The 19,015-nt window shown below is 38.3% G+C and overlaps 1 protein-coding gene across 1 annotated transcript in view; it reads right to left on the bottom strand.

Annotated features, from left to right (window-relative positions):
• Positions 1-15,258: 15,258 nt before the first annotated feature.
• The window catches only part of SUGCT (succinyl-CoA:glutarate-CoA transferase), a 324,796-nt gene continuing 321,039 nt past the window's right edge, over positions 15,259-19,015 (bottom strand). The window contains exon 14 of the mRNA XM_065752744.1: positions 15,259-15,784. Coding sequence (XP_065608816.1) covers positions 15,621-15,784 — 164 coding nt within the window. The 3' untranslated portion in view covers positions 15,259-15,620. The remainder of the gene's footprint in view (positions 15,785-19,015) is intronic.

The raw sequence follows: 19,015 nt of genomic DNA on the forward strand, positions 1-19,015 counted from the left end.
CAGCAACTAACACTTGGCAGGAACACAGAAGAGAAATGTCTGCCATCTTCCTTTCTTTTAAGGAATGTATGTGTGTATGCCTTTAACTGTGAACCCAATGTAGCGACACAGCTGAACTCTCAGCATTAACCAGTAACTACATATAGTAGAAGTGGAAAGCTGTAAGTTAGGGTGGTTGACAGCCTCAGGGATACAAACCCTTTATCAAGCCTTGGTACTGCTCTGTGGGCTTGGTAAATACCACTAATACCACATTAACATTAATTAAGTAAAAGGTAAAGCTGCAAACATTTTAACAGTAACTGCATTCCTCTGGGAGGTCCAGATTCTGATGGGGCTGGCCTTGACATGACAGTTCTCTCAGGACCTCCTTTTCAACACACCATTGTCCATAGGCCATGATGCTCCTTGTTTCCACCACAGGTGTACTCTCAGTACTGTATTTCAAAGGGCACTTTGGAAATACAGATATATGTGCTGCTTCCACATGCCATTAATTCTGGGTCATTAAATAACTAAGCATTCCAGCACTCTGGCAAGTATCCGAGAGTAAGCCAGTCAAAGCAGGCCTATGTCCACTTGCTTAGCAGAACTTGGGCCTTCACTGTAGATATGGGCAATATCACAGTCATTAAAAAAGCAGTCTTGCTGCACTTGGAATTTGATTGATAGAGAGCTTTGACTTTGACTGTGCATTCTATTACAGCACATAAGAACCATTTAAAAACAAACAAACAAACAAAAAACTATTACTTCTTACAAAAAATAAAAATCAGAGCTAGCAAAATTCACTGTAAAATATATTAAAGGATCATTACCACACTCAGTTTTAAGAGCAGGACTGACATAAGTGCTAGAACAAAACATCAGCAAAGCAGGGCATAAATCTTTCCAGTCCGGAAGAGACTCTTTGGTAGGTTATTTTTTTTCCTACAGAGCAACAATGTAATCTTCGAGCAAACAGAGCAAGTGAAGCAACTGAAGACCAGGCTGACTTTTCACAAATGTAAATGCATTTACCTCCTGGAACTATCAGAGTGTATTCCTTTCCATGGTTGTCCTGTTATTTTAGCTTCTAGGAAGAAAATATATTTGAAGTGATATCTTTGCATACATACGTAAACTGGTATTCACACACATGCATGTATGGGGGAAGCAGGAGGGTTCAGCCTTATATCAGTTAACAGGGATGGAGAGTGGTACTATATGATGACAAAGTTCATTTCTCTTCTTTTATTTTTGTAGCATGTAGGATAATATCCATTGTCTTTGAGGAATGATATAAGACTATTCTATGGAAGGTGAGGAGATGAGGGGCAAAGCACAAACACAAAGGAGAACAGGCAGGTAAAAATCTGGAAGACTTCACCCTGGAAAAAAGTTTTCCAGAAATGTGAGCCTCAATATCAGCCTGTGTGCATTTGCTGAGTTATGCAGAATTGTTTTAGCAGATCTTTATATCCCCAGCAAGCTGCTGTCTTCAAATCTCAGGCTCTAGGACTTCTCCTAGTAAGGAACTGGGCAGCCTTCCTCGGATTATGGGAAAACATGAAGCATGGGAAATCTCAAAGCAGCAGGCAGAAAGGGCTTCACAGAGAAATGGAGACAGATCTTTATATAGGCCCACACTGAGCCAGGTATGTAAACATTTGCACAGCTATAAGCTCTAGGAACACTCCCATTGTAATCAAGGAGATCTCTTAAACACGCTTACCGTGGGGCTTGTGCTTACATACCTGGCATAAACGGAGACAGAACAGCCACCACAGGGCCCGCTCACAGGGAGGTTTGTGGTGAGCACCAGCAGTGAGCAATGGGGCCACAGACACAGGCCTGCATTCGCAAGAGTGGCTGATAATTCTGGATGGCCAAGTAGGGTAAAGCTGATATTTAGAGATACTAAAATAAACAGCTAAGAAACTTTAAAAATCTATGTATATGTGTGTATTTAAATATTTATATATAAATAAAATCAGGCCATAAGCTTCAAGATGGGAACTCACAACTTCTAAACCTAACAGCATCTGCTATTACCAACTGGGAACTAAATGTCAAATACCAATGTTTCTTACATGTTACTTGATTAAAAAGGAAAAGAAATAGTATTCATGCACGACTTCAGTCATTTAAAAGATTTTTATGCAATCACAGCAAGAAACTTACCTACAGTCCAAGGTTTAGAGATTCCAAGCTTTCATTTCAATGGCTTTTTATTCGTACAAGAACTGCATTTCTGCATGTGAACAAAAAGCTGTCATGATCTCTATAGCTCTGGTAAGTCAAGTCTCTGCTGTTTAAGTATACCCCATGCCTTACTGATATTCTGTAGCCCAGAGCATCTCAGTCCATAATCCTACAAGAGGGACCTTTGCTCTCAACAACATACCACCAAGGACACTAATGGCAGAATTAAAAGTCACAAATAAAGTAGAAACTCTGGATTCTTCAGTGAAACAGACATATTAAATACTGTATATCCTAAAACCCGAACAAACCAAGCTGTGAGCCACAGTTATCACTGTGCAATAGGAGAAAAAAAATTGAGCATTGAGTTTTACTGATGGAAATACTAAAGTTCATACTAAATAAAATGAACAAATGATCCATAATATACCAGAAGAAGAACAAATTAAAATTCTCAAGCATATGGAATCCAAATGTGGGAGCAAAATTTGAGAGTTAATTATTAATATATTGTGATACAAACAATGAAGGCAGCTTAATTTTCAGCCTGCAGTCCAGAATCTTCAAGCCAGGAATAATCCATTATCAGTCTTGAAGAACAAGATTAATTACATGCACCAAACAGTTTTATGTCATTATTTGACATGAAGAAAAAAGAATACATCACATTACTTCATCCATTACTCCATACTAATTTTCTAAAGAAAAAATAAGGGTGAAAAAGAAGAAAAATATTTAAAACAGTATTTTAAAAACAAGTCTTGCTTTTTCAATAAGAAATCTAACTTCATTTAAGGAATTTCTTTGCATCATCAGAAACCATAAATACAGTTCCAATTTCTTCAAGCATTTGGTGATTTTCTTCTTCATAAGGTAACTGCTCCATATGCATTAAGAAGCCTTTTAAAAAAATATTTTTTTCCCGATCCTTCTTTGCAAACTCCTTGTTTTAACATGCAGAATTTTTTTTCTGTCTCCATAACTCTCACCAAAATCCATTCTTTATCTTAAGCAGATAAAGTATGTGTTTAAGTTAGAGCACCTATCTTGCTCTTCTAAACACATCATTTTATGAAGGCTAACAGATCCATCAGAAAGAATAACAAGAAACTGAACTTGCAGAAAGGTTTTCAACATTAGATCTCAGCATAACATTGAAATTAGCTCCCTTGCAACCAACCAAATGAAACCATTTTTTTTGTGCTCCTTTTTCAAGCAAAAATTCCATCATCTCTCCTCTGAAGACAGGCTGAAGGAGTTGGGCTTGTTCAGTCTGGAGAAGAGAATACTGTGAGTAGACTTCATTATAGCCATCCAATACTTTAGGGAGATTATAAACAGGAAGGAAATCAAATTTTTACATGGGTAGATAGTGATAGGACAAGGAGGAATGGTTTTAAAACAGAGAAGATTTAGATAAGATGTCAAGGGGAAGCTTTTCTCTGAGAGGCTGGTGTGGTGCTGGAACAAGTTGCCTAGAGATTGTGGATTTCCTGTCTCTGTTCAAGGCCAGACTGGATGGGGCCCTGGACAACCTAATCTAGTATTTGAACTAGCAGTTGGCAATCCTGCCTGCGGCAGGGGAATGGAATGTGATGATCCTTGAGGACCCTTCCAACCCAAGCCACTCTATGATTCTATGATCTATACTGAAGAGTGGAGTGTCACAGTTAAAATGTCAAGTTATATGGCTGCATCTGTTAAGATATCCTCTTACAACCATGTTCACTCTAGTTACCAGGTATCTATTTTCAATTTAGAAATGTTCATTAATAAGAGAGTTGGCAGAGCTTCACAATGGCATCACTGTTAACTTCAGGGTTGACCTGTTGGCAAGGTTGGGAGTTATTCCAGTAACAGCAGCAAAGTGGGAAGGAATGCGGGGAAGACCAGAATTCATGATTCCACTTAAAAAACATGTCCCTTACTGTTTTCCATGGGTGGGTTGAGTTTGTGTTCATCAAAGATTACTAAGAAGCTGTCCTGGATGATATGACACTACTATCTAATGGTCAGTGCTGTTGAGATACATATCCAACACACTGGAAAGCAGAAGACCACTTATTGGTGTGATTGTTTTGAAGAGCTATGCTTGGTTCAGCTCCCCAGTGTCTCAGCTTTGATTCAGCAATAGTTAAAGAAACTAGAGGAATAGAGGAAAAAAAACCCTCTCATTTCAAAAAAGCTAATTCCTGGAATCATTGCTGCCAGGGGGACACAGCAACAGAGCAAACAAAAAGGAGATTCAGGGTAATACTTTCCTATCAAGTTGGCATATGCCCCAGAGATTATTCAGCAATTCCCTGGGATCAGTGAATAAAAGACAGCTGTGGGAACATAGCATTGCCATTGTAGGCATCAGCAACCTTGTAAATACCCAGTAAAAGGACTTCAAATTGAGCAAACACATGTATCTGGGCTGGATTCCCAGTTGGTGTGAACTGGTGTAACTCTACCTACAAAAGCCCAAGGTTCTTGGTTTTACAGCTTGTACCAACATCATATTCGTAGGTACTGCTGACCCTTCTGGGTTTCTGCAATTTGATGGTATACAGACACACTGCAGAAATTTCCCTTGGACCTGGGGGCAGCAGAAGTGTTCCCTAGCTTTTTTTGACTGGAAGAGGAACTGGCCATGATAATACACATGCAGGCTGCATCAGTAGCACCATGCCACCACATCCAAAGCATGGGAAGGAGCATTCACCTCTTATTGACAATAAAAAAGGTGGCAAAGGAAGATTAGCCATAAGTTAACCACACAGGACTCCCCTGGACCCATTAGGCAGAGCTGAACTACAAGTCAAGAAACTGAACAGCTAAACTGCATTCCTCTCTTAGTATCCATTGAAAGAAAAGCCCTTGTCTTTAGCCAGCTGAAAATCCACTATCATGCAAAAGTGAATTAAAATGGATGCAACAGAGCTTTTCTAGAGCAGTTTACATTGGACAGATTGCAAGAACAATAATGTTTTCTGTGAATCTTCTAAACTGTCACATTTCTTCGTTTGACAACAGAAAGCATTCAGAGATCTAAGGGATAAGTCAGAGTCAGTTTTAAGGTTAAGGATCTGAAACAGGGACAAAATAAAAGAAAAAAAATAGTCAGACCTTCTGAGTGTAGTGATAAAAGAAATCAGATTGCTGGTGACAGTGTTCAAAAGCACAACAGGAAGGATAGCCAGTGTTCTCAGAATTCATAGCTGATGAACAGAAAACTAGTCATTCATATTACAGTAATATCCAAGTGAAATCATTACCATATTATGCTGATCAAACACACAGGAACAGGCAGTCCTTGCCTACAGGAATTACGAGCTAATCAGATAAACCAGAGAGCAAAAGGGAGAAGAACAACCACCAGCAGCCCTGAACGTAGCAGGTGAACAGCTCCCTTCCCTAGAAGCAACTACTTGCCAAGAATTTCTGAAAGTTTTCTTCAGGTAAGACACTACTGCATTCAAAGCTGTCAGAGTGTGTTCAGAAGAGATAACAAAGATGATCAGAGGGCTAGAGTATCTCTCTTATGAAGGCTAAGGGAGCTGGGCTTGTTCAGGAGGAATCTCATCTGAAGAGATCTCATTGAAACCTTACAGTAATTAAAGGGAGCTTATAAGCAGGACAGAGACTTTTTTTTTACATGGTCTGATAATGATAGGAAAAGGGGGAATTATTTTAAATGAAAAGAGTGAGGCTTAGTTAGATGTTAGGAAGAAATTTTTTACTCTGAGGTTGATGAGTTGTTGGAAAAACTTGCCCAGAGAAGCTGTTGATGTTCCATCCCTGGAGGTGTTCAAGGTCAGGTTGCATAGAGCCCTAGGAAACATGACCTAGGGGTTGGCAACACATATCTTGTGGTTGTACCACATATCTTCCCTGAAAACCTACCTCTCCCCTTCACCAGATATGGATCCAGCTGGTCCCTGACCCACCATCATGAGGGACACAATGGGCTATGTCCTCCCCCTCCAAATGCCTCTCACAGCAGGGCACCAAAACATCTCAAGGGCAGCCTCGATAGCCTCAATAATGCTCTCTTTTTTGGGCTGCTCTTAAAGGAGCAGAGCAGTTGCTGGGGCACCCACATCCCAGCTGCTTGTTGGCAAGAAAAGCACACATGTGCATTGGTAGCATTTTCTAGAAAATTTTTCAGGCACCAAATTCTAAAATAAGTATCCATTGAGCCCAAATGCTATTTCAATTTCTTCCCAACTTTACATGGGGAAAATGCACTTTTGACTTGACGGGTTAAAAGATGAGTTACTGACATTAATGTTTGAAAGGCAGACTGAGTTCCTGATTTTTTCCTTAGTTTGGAAACTCATGCATTTCACACTTGCATGAAAATCTAACTAATTCATGTAATCTGCATGGTTTTCTCTCTCTTCACTTGTCGGTTTGAGAGCAGATTGCAAAATTGGATATTTGCTGAGATCAAATGAAATCCTTCTTTTTGTGTGTGTGTGTGGGGATTTCATTAATTAATGAGCAAGGCATAAAGGAGAGCTTCAGCCAGTGTTGGGCTGTTTCAAATTTCTTCTATATTTGAGCATGCAAGCTTTCAATCCACTTTTCACTGGTATCTACTTCTGGAGTTCAAATATTTCAGTATTTCCTGGAATGCATATGAGCATTACAAATATAATCAGACTGAAATCCACTTTCAAAACATTTTGTCATTACTGATCCAGAGCTACTTTTAAGCGTAGGCCAAATTCCATGTTCAGCTGTGTCCGGGAAGTTCAGCGGGTTCCATGTGCACACCTTGAAAGCAGAAACAAACCATCTGAAATTAATGAGATAAGTGTGAGTCCCATCCTTCTATCTGGGAAATGTGGAGGGAAAAGTTCAAACCCAAAAACTACTTATAAAATCAAGACCATTAAGTAAATGCTGAGCCAGAATGTATCAAAGGCAAAAGAAGTAATTCCATGTGCTCCACTTGGCACTGGATCAGGCCCTTAGTTTGAAATCTGAAGGGTGAGGAACATGGAAAATAATGCAGTATTACCTTCTGGTTTCTAAAAGGAGAAGTGTATTGCCCACTCCTATAGGGATGTTTTTGAAGCAAGTGACCACAGCACACACCTCCAGCTCAGGGAACAGATCATGAATGACTACCTAGTTCATTTGAGTGCATTTTCCAAGATTCGGATAGCTTTTGTTTGCAGTCAGTTCTTACCGGGCTGCTCCATGGCCTGGTGGCAGAAGTAGCTCCATTGGTGTTCCATCCATCAGTCTGTCCTGTACTGTCAGCTCTCTTCTTGGGAACACAATTCAAACACAGTGATACAACTACACAGTGCCTAAGGCTTTCCTGCATCACTGATGAAACACTTGGATGGGGCTTGTTCAGGTTACTGACAATTCTGTCAGTCTGTCCATGCCTGGGATCATTCTCCACAGCATTAAAGCTGCATAACACTATTAGAGCTTAAGTAACCATAAGGATCAACCACAGCAACATTTTTGCTAGATTTTTCTCAGTACACCAAGATCAATCATCATATTTTACTCCCCTCCCCTCCCCTCTCTTTTTTCACTTTTGTATTCCTTTCCTTTCCTTGTCCTTCTTTTCTCTTTTTTCACCTTTTCACCATAAACCCATCTTTTTTTCCATTTTCTCTAATGTTGCCAGTAGTCCTTCCTGGGAATATACATCACAGCTAATCTCCCTAACCTTAAAGTCACTATCCCAGTCAGAAAATGAGATTAACTTCCTGAACTTTTTGCAGCCGCTGCCAGAAAGGCCAAACTCTAACAGTTCATGATCTCAGTTTTATATGTAAGCAATCACTAGGTACAAAGATACTATCTGTTTATACCAAAATGATCTGTGGAGGTCTTTCACAAGCCCTTTGGGGAGGCTTCACCCTGCTTCAGTAATGGGAGATTGGGAAACTGCGGTTGTTCATATTGGTTTTACGGGAAAAATAGAATGTCCTCACTTTGCAAAACAATTTAACTTCTCTGCTGTGCTGCAACACATGCATACTAAAATCAACACAATGGCTCTGCAAGACAGACAATGGATTCCATCTGTCTAAACAGAGATGGCCTCCACTATCAGGTCAGCTTGCAATCACTAGTCTGTCTGTGATTGGAAAGTACCAAACTGCATATGCACGGTTTAAAAGAAGGGACTGGGATTTGTCCAGCATCAAACAGGAACTCTGTGGCACACAGATTCTCTGATAGCTTCCAGTTAGTCCAACAGCCATTGGACTTGTCTTCTTTGTATGAGGATAAAGCCATAAATGCTATGAAGCCCTACAGATCTAGGATTTATCTTAGATCTGTAGGACTTCATAGCATTTCAGGCTTTATCATTAAGGCTTTACCATTTCAAGACCTTTTCCTGTATCTTCTGCTATCAATCTTTTTCTCATCTTAAGAGTTGACCTTCTGTCTCCTTCGTCAGCAAAAAAAAATTTTGAAGAACTACCTCTGACTATGGACAGGAAGAGGAAGGGAATACACTTGATCAGACCATTCAGATAGCATTAAATCACATAATGCTTACTTCCTTATAAAGCAAATGCTCATATCCAACTGATTCAAAACATAAATAACATTAAAGAGACTCTATTTCAAAGTTTCAGCATTCAGCTGCTGACTGAATGCCCAAGTGGTACTGTGGACAACCAGATATTTAAAAAATACTGCTAGTAAAATCACTGGCAGAATTAAATTCCAACAACTACCTTAAAAAAAAAACACCTAAAAATGGTTGAACTCCCAAAAACCCAGAGAACTGAGCTGGACAAATTCCGCATTTTTTTTACCAAAGACTATCACAAACTTTATCATGAAACTTGCTATTGCTTGTTTTCCTTTTAAAATCACATCTAGACACATTGTTCTATCAAACTACTTTAGAAATCTCCTATGAATTTTTAAACTGCTCCTGATTGTTTTAAGGTCTGATTCTGGGTATTTGAGTATTTAAGTTTGGCAGTAGTCCACATTTCCCAGAGTAAGCTGCTCACAAAAATGTTAAAGATTTCTTCTCTCTTCAAAACTCAGTTCAATAAATGAGTCTTCTACTAAGATCACACAATAGGACTGATAACAGTATGATCATTTATGCAGTTTTATATATATTATATAAAACCTTGTGCGCATTTAAGAAGTACCTAAGTTTTATATAATATATGATTTAAAGTGAAAATGAAATAATGAGAGAGAGAAAACAATTTTTAGCCCTATCAAAGAAGCAACCCCCCCCAGTGATTTAAATTTTCTGGTGAGTGCATAATAAAATGTGAAAGCCTTTCCCATGGGAAGTTAAGGAAATGAGCATTTGTGTACCTGGAATGTGCCTGATTATTCTAAAGCATCTCCAGAGAGAAGATATGTTAATAGCTTGTCGATAAGCAAATGACACGATCTGGCATATTCAAAAATATGAAAATTTCATGCTGTAGATCTAGGTCTATATTCAAAGCCCAGTGAAACCAGTAAAAGTTCTCCTTCTTCTCCTTCACTACCCAAAAGGGTAAAGGATTAGGGTTTCATTTACACAGTGTTTATGGTATAAAATAGATCTGTAATGTTTTCTACATTTCATATGTACTTTTCATACTTTGGGATACTCAATTGCTCGATTCAGTGTATTGGAAACCAGCAATACATGTTTAGAAATCAGATATGTGCCCTAAAACTCTAAAAAAGCATTTATAATTATAAGGGTGATAAGACAAGCTGTGCATAAGGAGAGAATCTGAAGAACACAAACCCTATAAAGCAGGCAGTAGATAGTCTTCATAAGTATATAAAAATGCAAATTTGTTAACAAATTAACATTTCTTACCAATTTACCATGATGGTTTCTCCCGCCTCACCAGATCCAAAATGGCTCTGCTCCAATTTGCTTGGTCACATGCAGTCTTGCCAGGTGAGATACTGCCTTTTTCTGCAATGGTACTTGGATTGCACAGAAGGGCTCCAGATAATTCACCAGCCTTACTTACCATACTGCAAAATCTGGAGGCTTCTGCCAACACAGATGTACCTGAAGGCAAGTCACAAGCACTGTATTCTCCTTGATTCTGGCTATTCTTAAGGTCCTTTCTCTATATCAAGCTGTTTCCCAGAAAACATGCTCCTTAGGGAATGGAGAATTCTGTGAAGTAGACACATTATGGCCAGGACTGCACAGGACTACATGCAATTAGACAGTGAGTATTGTTTTGGAATTCAGAAAAATGGTTCCCCAGTATCTTGCACTTCCCATTAAGCAGTGTGGTATGCTCTCATGATAAACTTAATGCGATATAGTAGGAACCCTAGTAAGCCACCTGGCCTGAAGGTGAAATGGGGCACAAGAAACTCACAGGAATTATTGTTTGGCATTGCTGAATTACTATTTACATCCTTCACCTAAAAGCCTTTTCTGTAGAATTTGGGAAATAGGAAACTTTCAGACAACCACCACTTTTCTTATATTACATTTGGTTTTGGTCAGAAGCACATTCTCTCAGAAGAGAGTCAGTGGAAAATGTACACATCACTCTGCATTTTTATATGTAACTTTTTATTGTGGAAGTTTAGCTTCCAATGGATCTGCAAGAGATGAGAGTTACATATGCAATCCTTCACCAGGTTACACATCTTCAAATTTCTTCCCATATTTTAAAGGTTTTTTTTCAGCCAGTTTGGAGTAGTAATTACATAGATGAATTGTGAAATAGAAAGAAGACAGAAGCAGTTTCAGTGAAGAGGGTTCTTCCTCATTCTGCTTTTCTGGGTATTTTTAAGTAAAAAGTGTGATAATTCTCACTAAATTAGACCAGTAAGAGGGCCTTGTAAGGAGGGCAGCTTAGTGCATCCTTTACAATATGATTTTTACAAATTCTTATTAGTTAAGGACTAACTGGTGCTTCATTTTTATCTGTAGCACTAGAGAGTAGGAAAAAAAAAAACCCAAAAATTAATAACTTGTCCCCATCTCAACTCCCGCTTGGCCCCCCTTCAATGCTTGACACAGTCTGTGCCAAAAAAGTTGTTGCAGGAGTTTCGTGGGTCCTTGGCATATGTAATTCCAGTCATTTTTCTCACACATCTGATCCAAATTCCAGTCACAACAGAAACATACAGTAATTGAATTGAGTGGCTGTCAACTTGAAAAAGGTGACTTTATCACTGTTTATCAGTGTATTTTTATCACATTGAGCAGTATCATACATGGAGGTTACTTGATCCTGCAGGAACTGCTCTGAGGTGGATTTTTTTTTTTCAGCTAATAGCATTTAGTATTTCACCAGGGCACGTTAAATCCAATGTACAAGCAGTTAAGAAAAGTACCGTATCTGGCACTGCTTAATGTCACTGACGTGAAATGTGAGCAGTTGTGCCAGCATTCCTGAACTCTGGAAGTACTTTACCTTTCCTCTATCTTTTCACAATTAAATAGCTTTTAATACATTTTGGGTAAATAAATACATTTTAATACACTGCTATAACATTATGAAGGTCAAAGGAATAACTATGTCTTGTCATTTAGATATTAAAAGAAATCATGACCATTTTAGTCATAGAGATGCCTAACTGCTTGTTACCTCCTGGTTCACCAGGCTGAGGCATACAGTGCTCTGTGAGTGGCAAAGCTGTAGGCTGATTTAATGAAAATGTCCTATTCTAGTTGCTCGGTATGATTGCTCATGCACTAGAATTGTTATGACTGCTACTTTAGTCTTAGCACATTGTCATTAGACATCTTCAGACTGAGCTTTAATCTTTGAAGAAGCAAGGCCATAACACTGATTAATATCAACAGTCATTCAGAGATTCTATTTTAATGAGCTAAAACCAAAAGAACCTTTATATTTTATATTTAAGTCAGGAATTGGGATATTTTCCCTTTCTCTGCTTGTATGTATGCATATAAACAACCAACCAAATAAATAAATAAATAAATATGTATATATATATATATAAACCTGAGACAAAAAGGAGCACTGTCTTCTTGCAAAATTAAGTGACACCTATCAAAAGAGCAGTTTTCACATGAACATGGATACACGGGCCTTTGTATAATGGATGGAGAGCTGACAAGGTGGGAGGGCATCTACTAGTAACCTGTTACAGAAAAAGACATACTTTTGGATATCAGCTTTAAAGGTCTTTGCAAACAGTCAATGCAGGGACTTCCATGCACTCAGACAACCATGCAGGAACTTACCAGCTGAGTGGGAAGACATTGGGCTTTAGATACCATGAATGAGAACTGCATAGGAGCAAGAAAAATGCACCATTGTCCCTTTGCATGTTGTTCAGTTGGAATTGACTTTTGGTGAACCATAATACAATTGAGATCAAGCCTCAGATTTTACAAAGGCAGTTTGACTCCACCATTTCTGCAGTTTTCTAGGTGATTCGTACATGATGAAGAGCTTTACAAGGAAGACGATGAGAGGGAGGCTGAAGAAACATTTTCTATATTCAAGACAATACAAGGACAATGGGGTTCCACCATGCAGAGAAAGGAGTCAAAGGGGCTGTGAACCAAAGAGTCGGAACTAATCAAAATGTCCCTTTCCAACAGCAGTAACAGCATCCTGGCAGATAGTTATATGTGGATTCGGATTTGAACCAGTCAACAGATCCAATAGGTGTGTCTTCTCTCTTTTTTTTAGTACAGTGATGTCTAAATAAAGTCAACAAAGTCAACCCATTCACACTCACACCATGACAGCAGCAGCAGATTTCTCTCCTATTTAAGCAGAGAAAAAAACATTCCTTGCCTGAGAGAGCTGTGCATCTTTATTCCCAGCTACATCCTTCCCCTGAAATTGGAGGAATCTCAGCTTATGAGGTTCAGAATTCCATGTGATCATTCATTTCCAGTTTTGCATGACAAGAAAAAGCCATATTACTTTGAAGAGTGCAATATTTTTTTTTAAGAAAATTCTCCTACTGCATTTCCTTACTCATTTTAAAGATAAATATTTATTTGTTCATTTTGTAACTTGGATATTATGAAGACAATTATTTTAGAAGTCCATCAAATTACCCAAAATCAAAAGGTCAGATCTTGAGAAAGGCCAACATTTAATAATCATATCTTGAAAGCTCACAGGGCTTTCAGACACAAACCATCTTCCAGCTTGAAGAAGAGTTAGCAACAGTCTGTGTTTAAGAGTATGACTTAATCAAACACTGAGAAGGCAAAATTATATTTGGATTGCTCCCACTACAGTGAGTACTGGAGGTGAGATATAACATCTCTGATTATCTCCCTAGGCATCTGTCTGTCAACATACCAGAGAGGAAAACTCTAAGACGAAAAGAAGAAAGAGAAACACTGAGTGTGAACTCTGCAAGAAATATCTTACAGTTAATAGCCAGATATTCTGCTCATTTAAACAAGCACTGTTACATTAAAATCAAGGAAGCTCTGCCTATTTACTGCAGCTAAGGATTTGGTGATTAGCTATTTCCATTGCTTGGAAAAGCACAGGAAGAAAAAGAATTTTTAACAAAATCCTTGAACAAAACTGTCCAATATTTTACTGTATATTATGTACATAGTTCTTAGAAATGGGAAGAAGAGGGAACTTAAAAAATAGAATTGTGAAATTTGTTTGTAAATGCTATCTGATAGTGCTAAATAGTTTTCATTAATAAACAAAATTTAGTTACCCAGATTGTCTGTTTTATGTGTGGCTGAATTCAAAACGCTGCTTTTCTCATTAAAATGGGGGATGTTCCCCTTAGATTAAAAGGAAGGCAGACTATATCAAAAACTCTTCCAATCCAGTTCCAATTTTTTGCCTGTCATCTCCTTGTTCTCAATTCAGACTTATTTCTGTATTTATTTAAGAAATCACTCTTCAAGGATCACATGATGTCTTTAGCACATGGAGAGTGTATGGAGTTTGCTGCCAGAAATGCAATGCAAGATAAAAAAAAAAAAAAAAAAAAAAGGCCAGAGAAACACAGAGAAAACAAACAAACAAATGAACAAAAACATACTGAGCTTCAAAAACAAGCCACCACAGTAGGGTTCCACTTCCAATTTGGTTATGTAATGACTTCTTTTTTCCTCCAGAAGGTAATACAGAGTCTGAAGTTCAGATATAAGGCAGAGGATGTTGTTTGCTATCGTGGAAACAAGCTGACAAGTGAGTTATAATGTCAGGGTTGTTTCTGATACTTTGGGAGAAACTCAGACATTATTTGTTAAGTGTCAATTTGAGTTAGTTTTATTTAGTTCTAGCAACAGAAAGGCTTTGCCTCAGTCACAGGATGCATGCAAGAAAGGTTAGGCCCTTCCCATACACAGTTTACATTAGCTGTAAATTATATGCTGGGATAGAGGAGCATGGCATTTCTTCTGTGAGTGAAGTACAGTCATATTGGCTTGTATAGAAGAAATGAGTCTTCTTTAATCTTTTCCTTACTATTTGTCATGAATTAACAATACACTTCCTCACAATACATGGTGCCTTACTCTGAAGAACACTACTACAGGATATGGTATTACTAACTCTAGTGGAGGTTTGTCAGCTCTGGTCATGTGGGGTGGGAGTAAGACAAAAGTTTTGCAGAGATTTGTATTTCAGTTATGTTTTATTCACATTGAAAGGCATTTTGGATGGCTTCTAGCATCAGAGATAAAGATCAGTAACTACTCACAGAACAAGAATGAAAACTCAGGCAATCTCTGGCATTTGAGATTTGGAGTGTCACTTTTTGTGGATCAGTACTTAATTATGAGCACTCAGGGCCTTCTTGAATAAAATTACAAAAGACAATTCAATCACAGTTTGTCTCTTAATCAGTCATTAGAAGAGGTTCATTTCATAACCAAAGAACTGGATCAATTCCAGCATTTTGCTTTTAACATGTTGAGATCGTCATGATCATGCAAAGTAATATAAATATGTACCAGTAATTGGCAACACCAGGGAGCAGAAGTGATTTTTTCAGTGGTCACTCTACCTGTGCTTTACAATACAGATGAAGAGCTCACGATTGATGATTCTGTTTGGAATCAATTAGATCAAACACTAGTTTGTACATGGTTTATTTTCCACTAAAGTAACTGCGCAAGCCAGCTTTCTGGGAGAGCCTAGTATAAGAATTTATAAATTCCTGCTCCTTTTCACTAACATGATATCTTTCTGGGGACAAACATTTAGGCAATTACTGTAATTATATTAAGGACTCAATTTCCCATACCATATACAGAAAAAGAGTAGCCACATAGGGACGTATGATTACATTTATCCCTCCTTCCCCCCAAAAACTCTTTCACTTATACAGTATGAAATTGTTTATTTGATACATCAGTGTTAAAATCATACAAACACACCTGGAAGAAACTTAAGAATTAAACTGTCTTCTCTTTGAGTCCCATTAGGGGAGGTGAAAGTAGCAAAGAGAGGACAAAGCTATGTGAGCTCAGTGTGAAGGAATGTAGCTAATGTTCCTTATCTGACCTCATGCTGAGCCACAACACCAGTGCGGAGAAGTTCTTCTACGGCATCATCTTCATACCTGAGCATGCCCTTCAGTACCTCCACTGTATGCTGTCCAACAAGTGGAGGTGGTTTGGGATGTGACACAACAAATTCACTATATCTTACACCTGGCCCTGTAAAAAAAAAAAAAAAAACAGACAGAAAAGAAATTATTTTCAAAATATACTGCCCATACGAATATTGAAGTGTCCATGTTAAAGAAAAGTATTTGATTTTCACAGAAGTCTTATCACAATGTGTACTGGTTTCAGCTGAGATTGTTTTTTTCTTCAGAGTGTGTGGTATGATGCTGTGCGTATGGTTCTAGGAGAAAAGCAATGTTGGTAACACACCAATGTTTATAGTTGCTATTAAGCAGTGTTGTGCATTGCCAAGGCCATTCTCAGTGAAGGGGCCAAGGAGTTGAGAATAAAAAGAATTATGAGAGCTGACTTAAACTGGATAAAAGGATATTCCATATCATATGTCATCATGTGGAAGGAGTTATGAAGGGTGTGGGAGTTCATCTAACTCTTCCACCACTTGGGGTCTAGCTGGGCATCAGTCAGAGGTTGGTGAGCAACTGCATGTGCATCAGTTGTTGTATACATTCATATAAATATATATATATACACACACACATATAGTCATAACTATTATCCTTTTCACTTTACCTATCACAGTGAACACTTTTATCTCAACCTGCAAGTTGTTCTTCTGTTGTTTTGTTTTGTTTTTTCCTTATTCTCTCTCCCGTTCCACTGGGAAGGGGTTGTGAGTGAATGACTAGTGGTGCTTAGCCACATGCTGGGTTACACCACAACACAGTGATTATTTACCACAGAAACATTACATTCTGGAATTGAAGACTAAACAAATTCCTGCCAACAATAATGCAACCATAAGCCAGTTTTAGGCAGTTCACCCAAATACAGATTTGCTGAATATTTGTCCAACATTAAGGAATTTTTCCCATTGTTCCCATTAGTATGTATATCAGGTGTTCTCTGACTATTATTACATCCCAGGTCTACCACTCTCTGCTAACCTAATAACATAGGCATTGAGAAATCCACAAATGGGATGTTCTGCAGAAATCCCCACACTGCCTACAACAGGAGGCAGCACAAACATTAGAACCCAAGTAAATGTCAAGAAAAGGTACTGTTACTGTTTTCCCAGCAGCACATATGTAGCACCATCTCTAGCAAAAAAGAATTCAAGCACCTCTGCAGCATCCACCATTATCCTGCAGTGATGAAGGACTGGCATCATGCTCAGAAATAGTATTCTCCACCTTGTTTTATGTTTTTAAGAAAAAACAAACGTAGTAGCAGCCATATGAAACTTAACAATGAGTTATTTACTTTGGCAAGAATAACTTCAAAAGTGAAAATCTGTTAGGGAAGCTGACAATAATACAAAAAACTTTTGTGTGTACAACAGGTATTCAGATTTTAGCTTTTAGTAATCCTCTGCTGTTAACTGAAGAGAGATTTCAATGCAGTTCTTTGCAGACAAGTAGTTATATCATTACTGGCAGTCTCAGAAGAGAGAACAGGCCACACATTTACTCTGGGATCAAAAAGACTGTTTTATAGAGAAACAAAGGATAATAATTTCCAGAATTGTCAGTTAAAAGCTTTTCCTTTAATAAATAATTCAACAACTTCTGATGCTTTTGACAAAGGTCAAAAAGATTCTTCTATTCATACTTACGGCCTTTATTATATTCTTATAAGGATTTCACAGAAAAAGCTACATGTAGTTACATCTTCCCTGATATCACCACAGCTTTACTTGGAAATGCAAAGAGGTATATACATGGAACAGTTTGGCTTAGTTCTGAAGGAATAACTTGCAAGAGAAACAAATTGCAGGAAGTCATCCTCTAAAAGGATGAGTAAGGAAGCTGACTACTTGAGCTAATAATGTTTAGTTTGTTTGCTATTCTGCAAGAAACTCTCGGGGTGCATGGCTATGTAGTGGGGAACCCCCACCAGTCACCGTTCCAGCTGTGATCTGCCAGCCCTAACTACAGAAAAGATTATCTCATGTGTCCTGCAGGCTTCTCTCTTGTTTGTACATCCCCATGTGTCATTATAGTCTTTTTCCCAACAACATAATGTTGTTGACTCATATTCACTTTGTGATTTAGAGTAACCTCTAGCTTTTTTCTACCTTGCTGTTTGTCCCTTTCCCAGAGGACATGGGCTGTCCAGAGCTGATGAATAAGGTGATGTGGCATGCCAAATTACATTGTTTGTGCAAGTTTTCCCTAAGCAGATCACTTGTAATCAAATGTTTAACACAGTATTTACAGGTATTCATTTCAAAGTGATAAAGATATGAGAAAGGACGTTTAGAAAAATTTCAAGCTGATGTGGTATGTTCCTAATGAGTATGCTCCTGGCAGAGGTAAGGTATAGTTCCTGAGTTTCAAAAGGAAAGAAGAAGGAACTGGGGATTTACAGATCAAAAAACACTGAACTTCAAGTGATATTAAATACTATAGCAAACAATCACACTGAAAGTGTGTTCTCAGTAAGTGTTCTCAGGATGTATCTATTATGAACAAATAGCATTCATTCAGCCTCCTCTTTGTCTACCAGGAGAAGCACTAAGGGTGCTACATCCCACCTAACTTCAGATAGCAATAATCTAGATACAGATTTTAGTTGTTCAGGCTCCCTTTTGAGCCACTGCAGATGAGAAGATGCACATTTTAAATTCACTAAAGAAACGCGGTCTAGGTAAATCCAAAGCCAGGTGCAATTCTGAGTGGGAAATCATATTCAGAGAATAGCTACCTGGGGTCTTCTAAAACACAAGAATGCTTCAAGTGAGCTCCATAAAATCTGTTGAGAATGAAGCATTAATCAGTGATTAGTGGGTAAGATGATGGAACTCGCATTGTGTACCTGCTCAGGTTTCAGAGGAGTTCAAGTTAAAACTGACTGAAACAGATTTCACAATGACCAGACTACACCAGAGAAATTGTCTGATAAAACATGGTGAAATTCAGTAATATCAAGGGGAAGGAGCTAGGTTTAATTACATAATTACAGGGAAAGGGACAAACAGCAAGGTAGAAAAAAGCTAGAGGTTACTCTAAATCACAAAATGAATATGAGTCAACAACATTATGTTGTTGGGAAAAAGACTATAATGACACATGGGGATGTACAAACAAGAGAGAAGCCTGCAGGACACATGAGATAATCTTTTCTGTAGTTAGGGCTGGCAGATCACAGCTGGAACGGTGACTGGTGGGGGTTCCCCACTACATAGCCATGCACCCCGAGAGTTTCTTGCAGAATAGCAAACAAAATGATGAGTGAAGGCATGAAAGACTGAATGAAGTG

This window comes from Cyrtonyx montezumae, unplaced genomic scaffold (assembly GCF_038088225.1).
Source record: "Cyrtonyx montezumae isolate F1298 unplaced genomic scaffold, pur_monq_1.0 scaffold_8, whole genome shotgun sequence".
NCBI classification, from domain to species: Eukaryota; Metazoa; Chordata; class Aves; order Galliformes; family Odontophoridae; genus Cyrtonyx; species Cyrtonyx montezumae.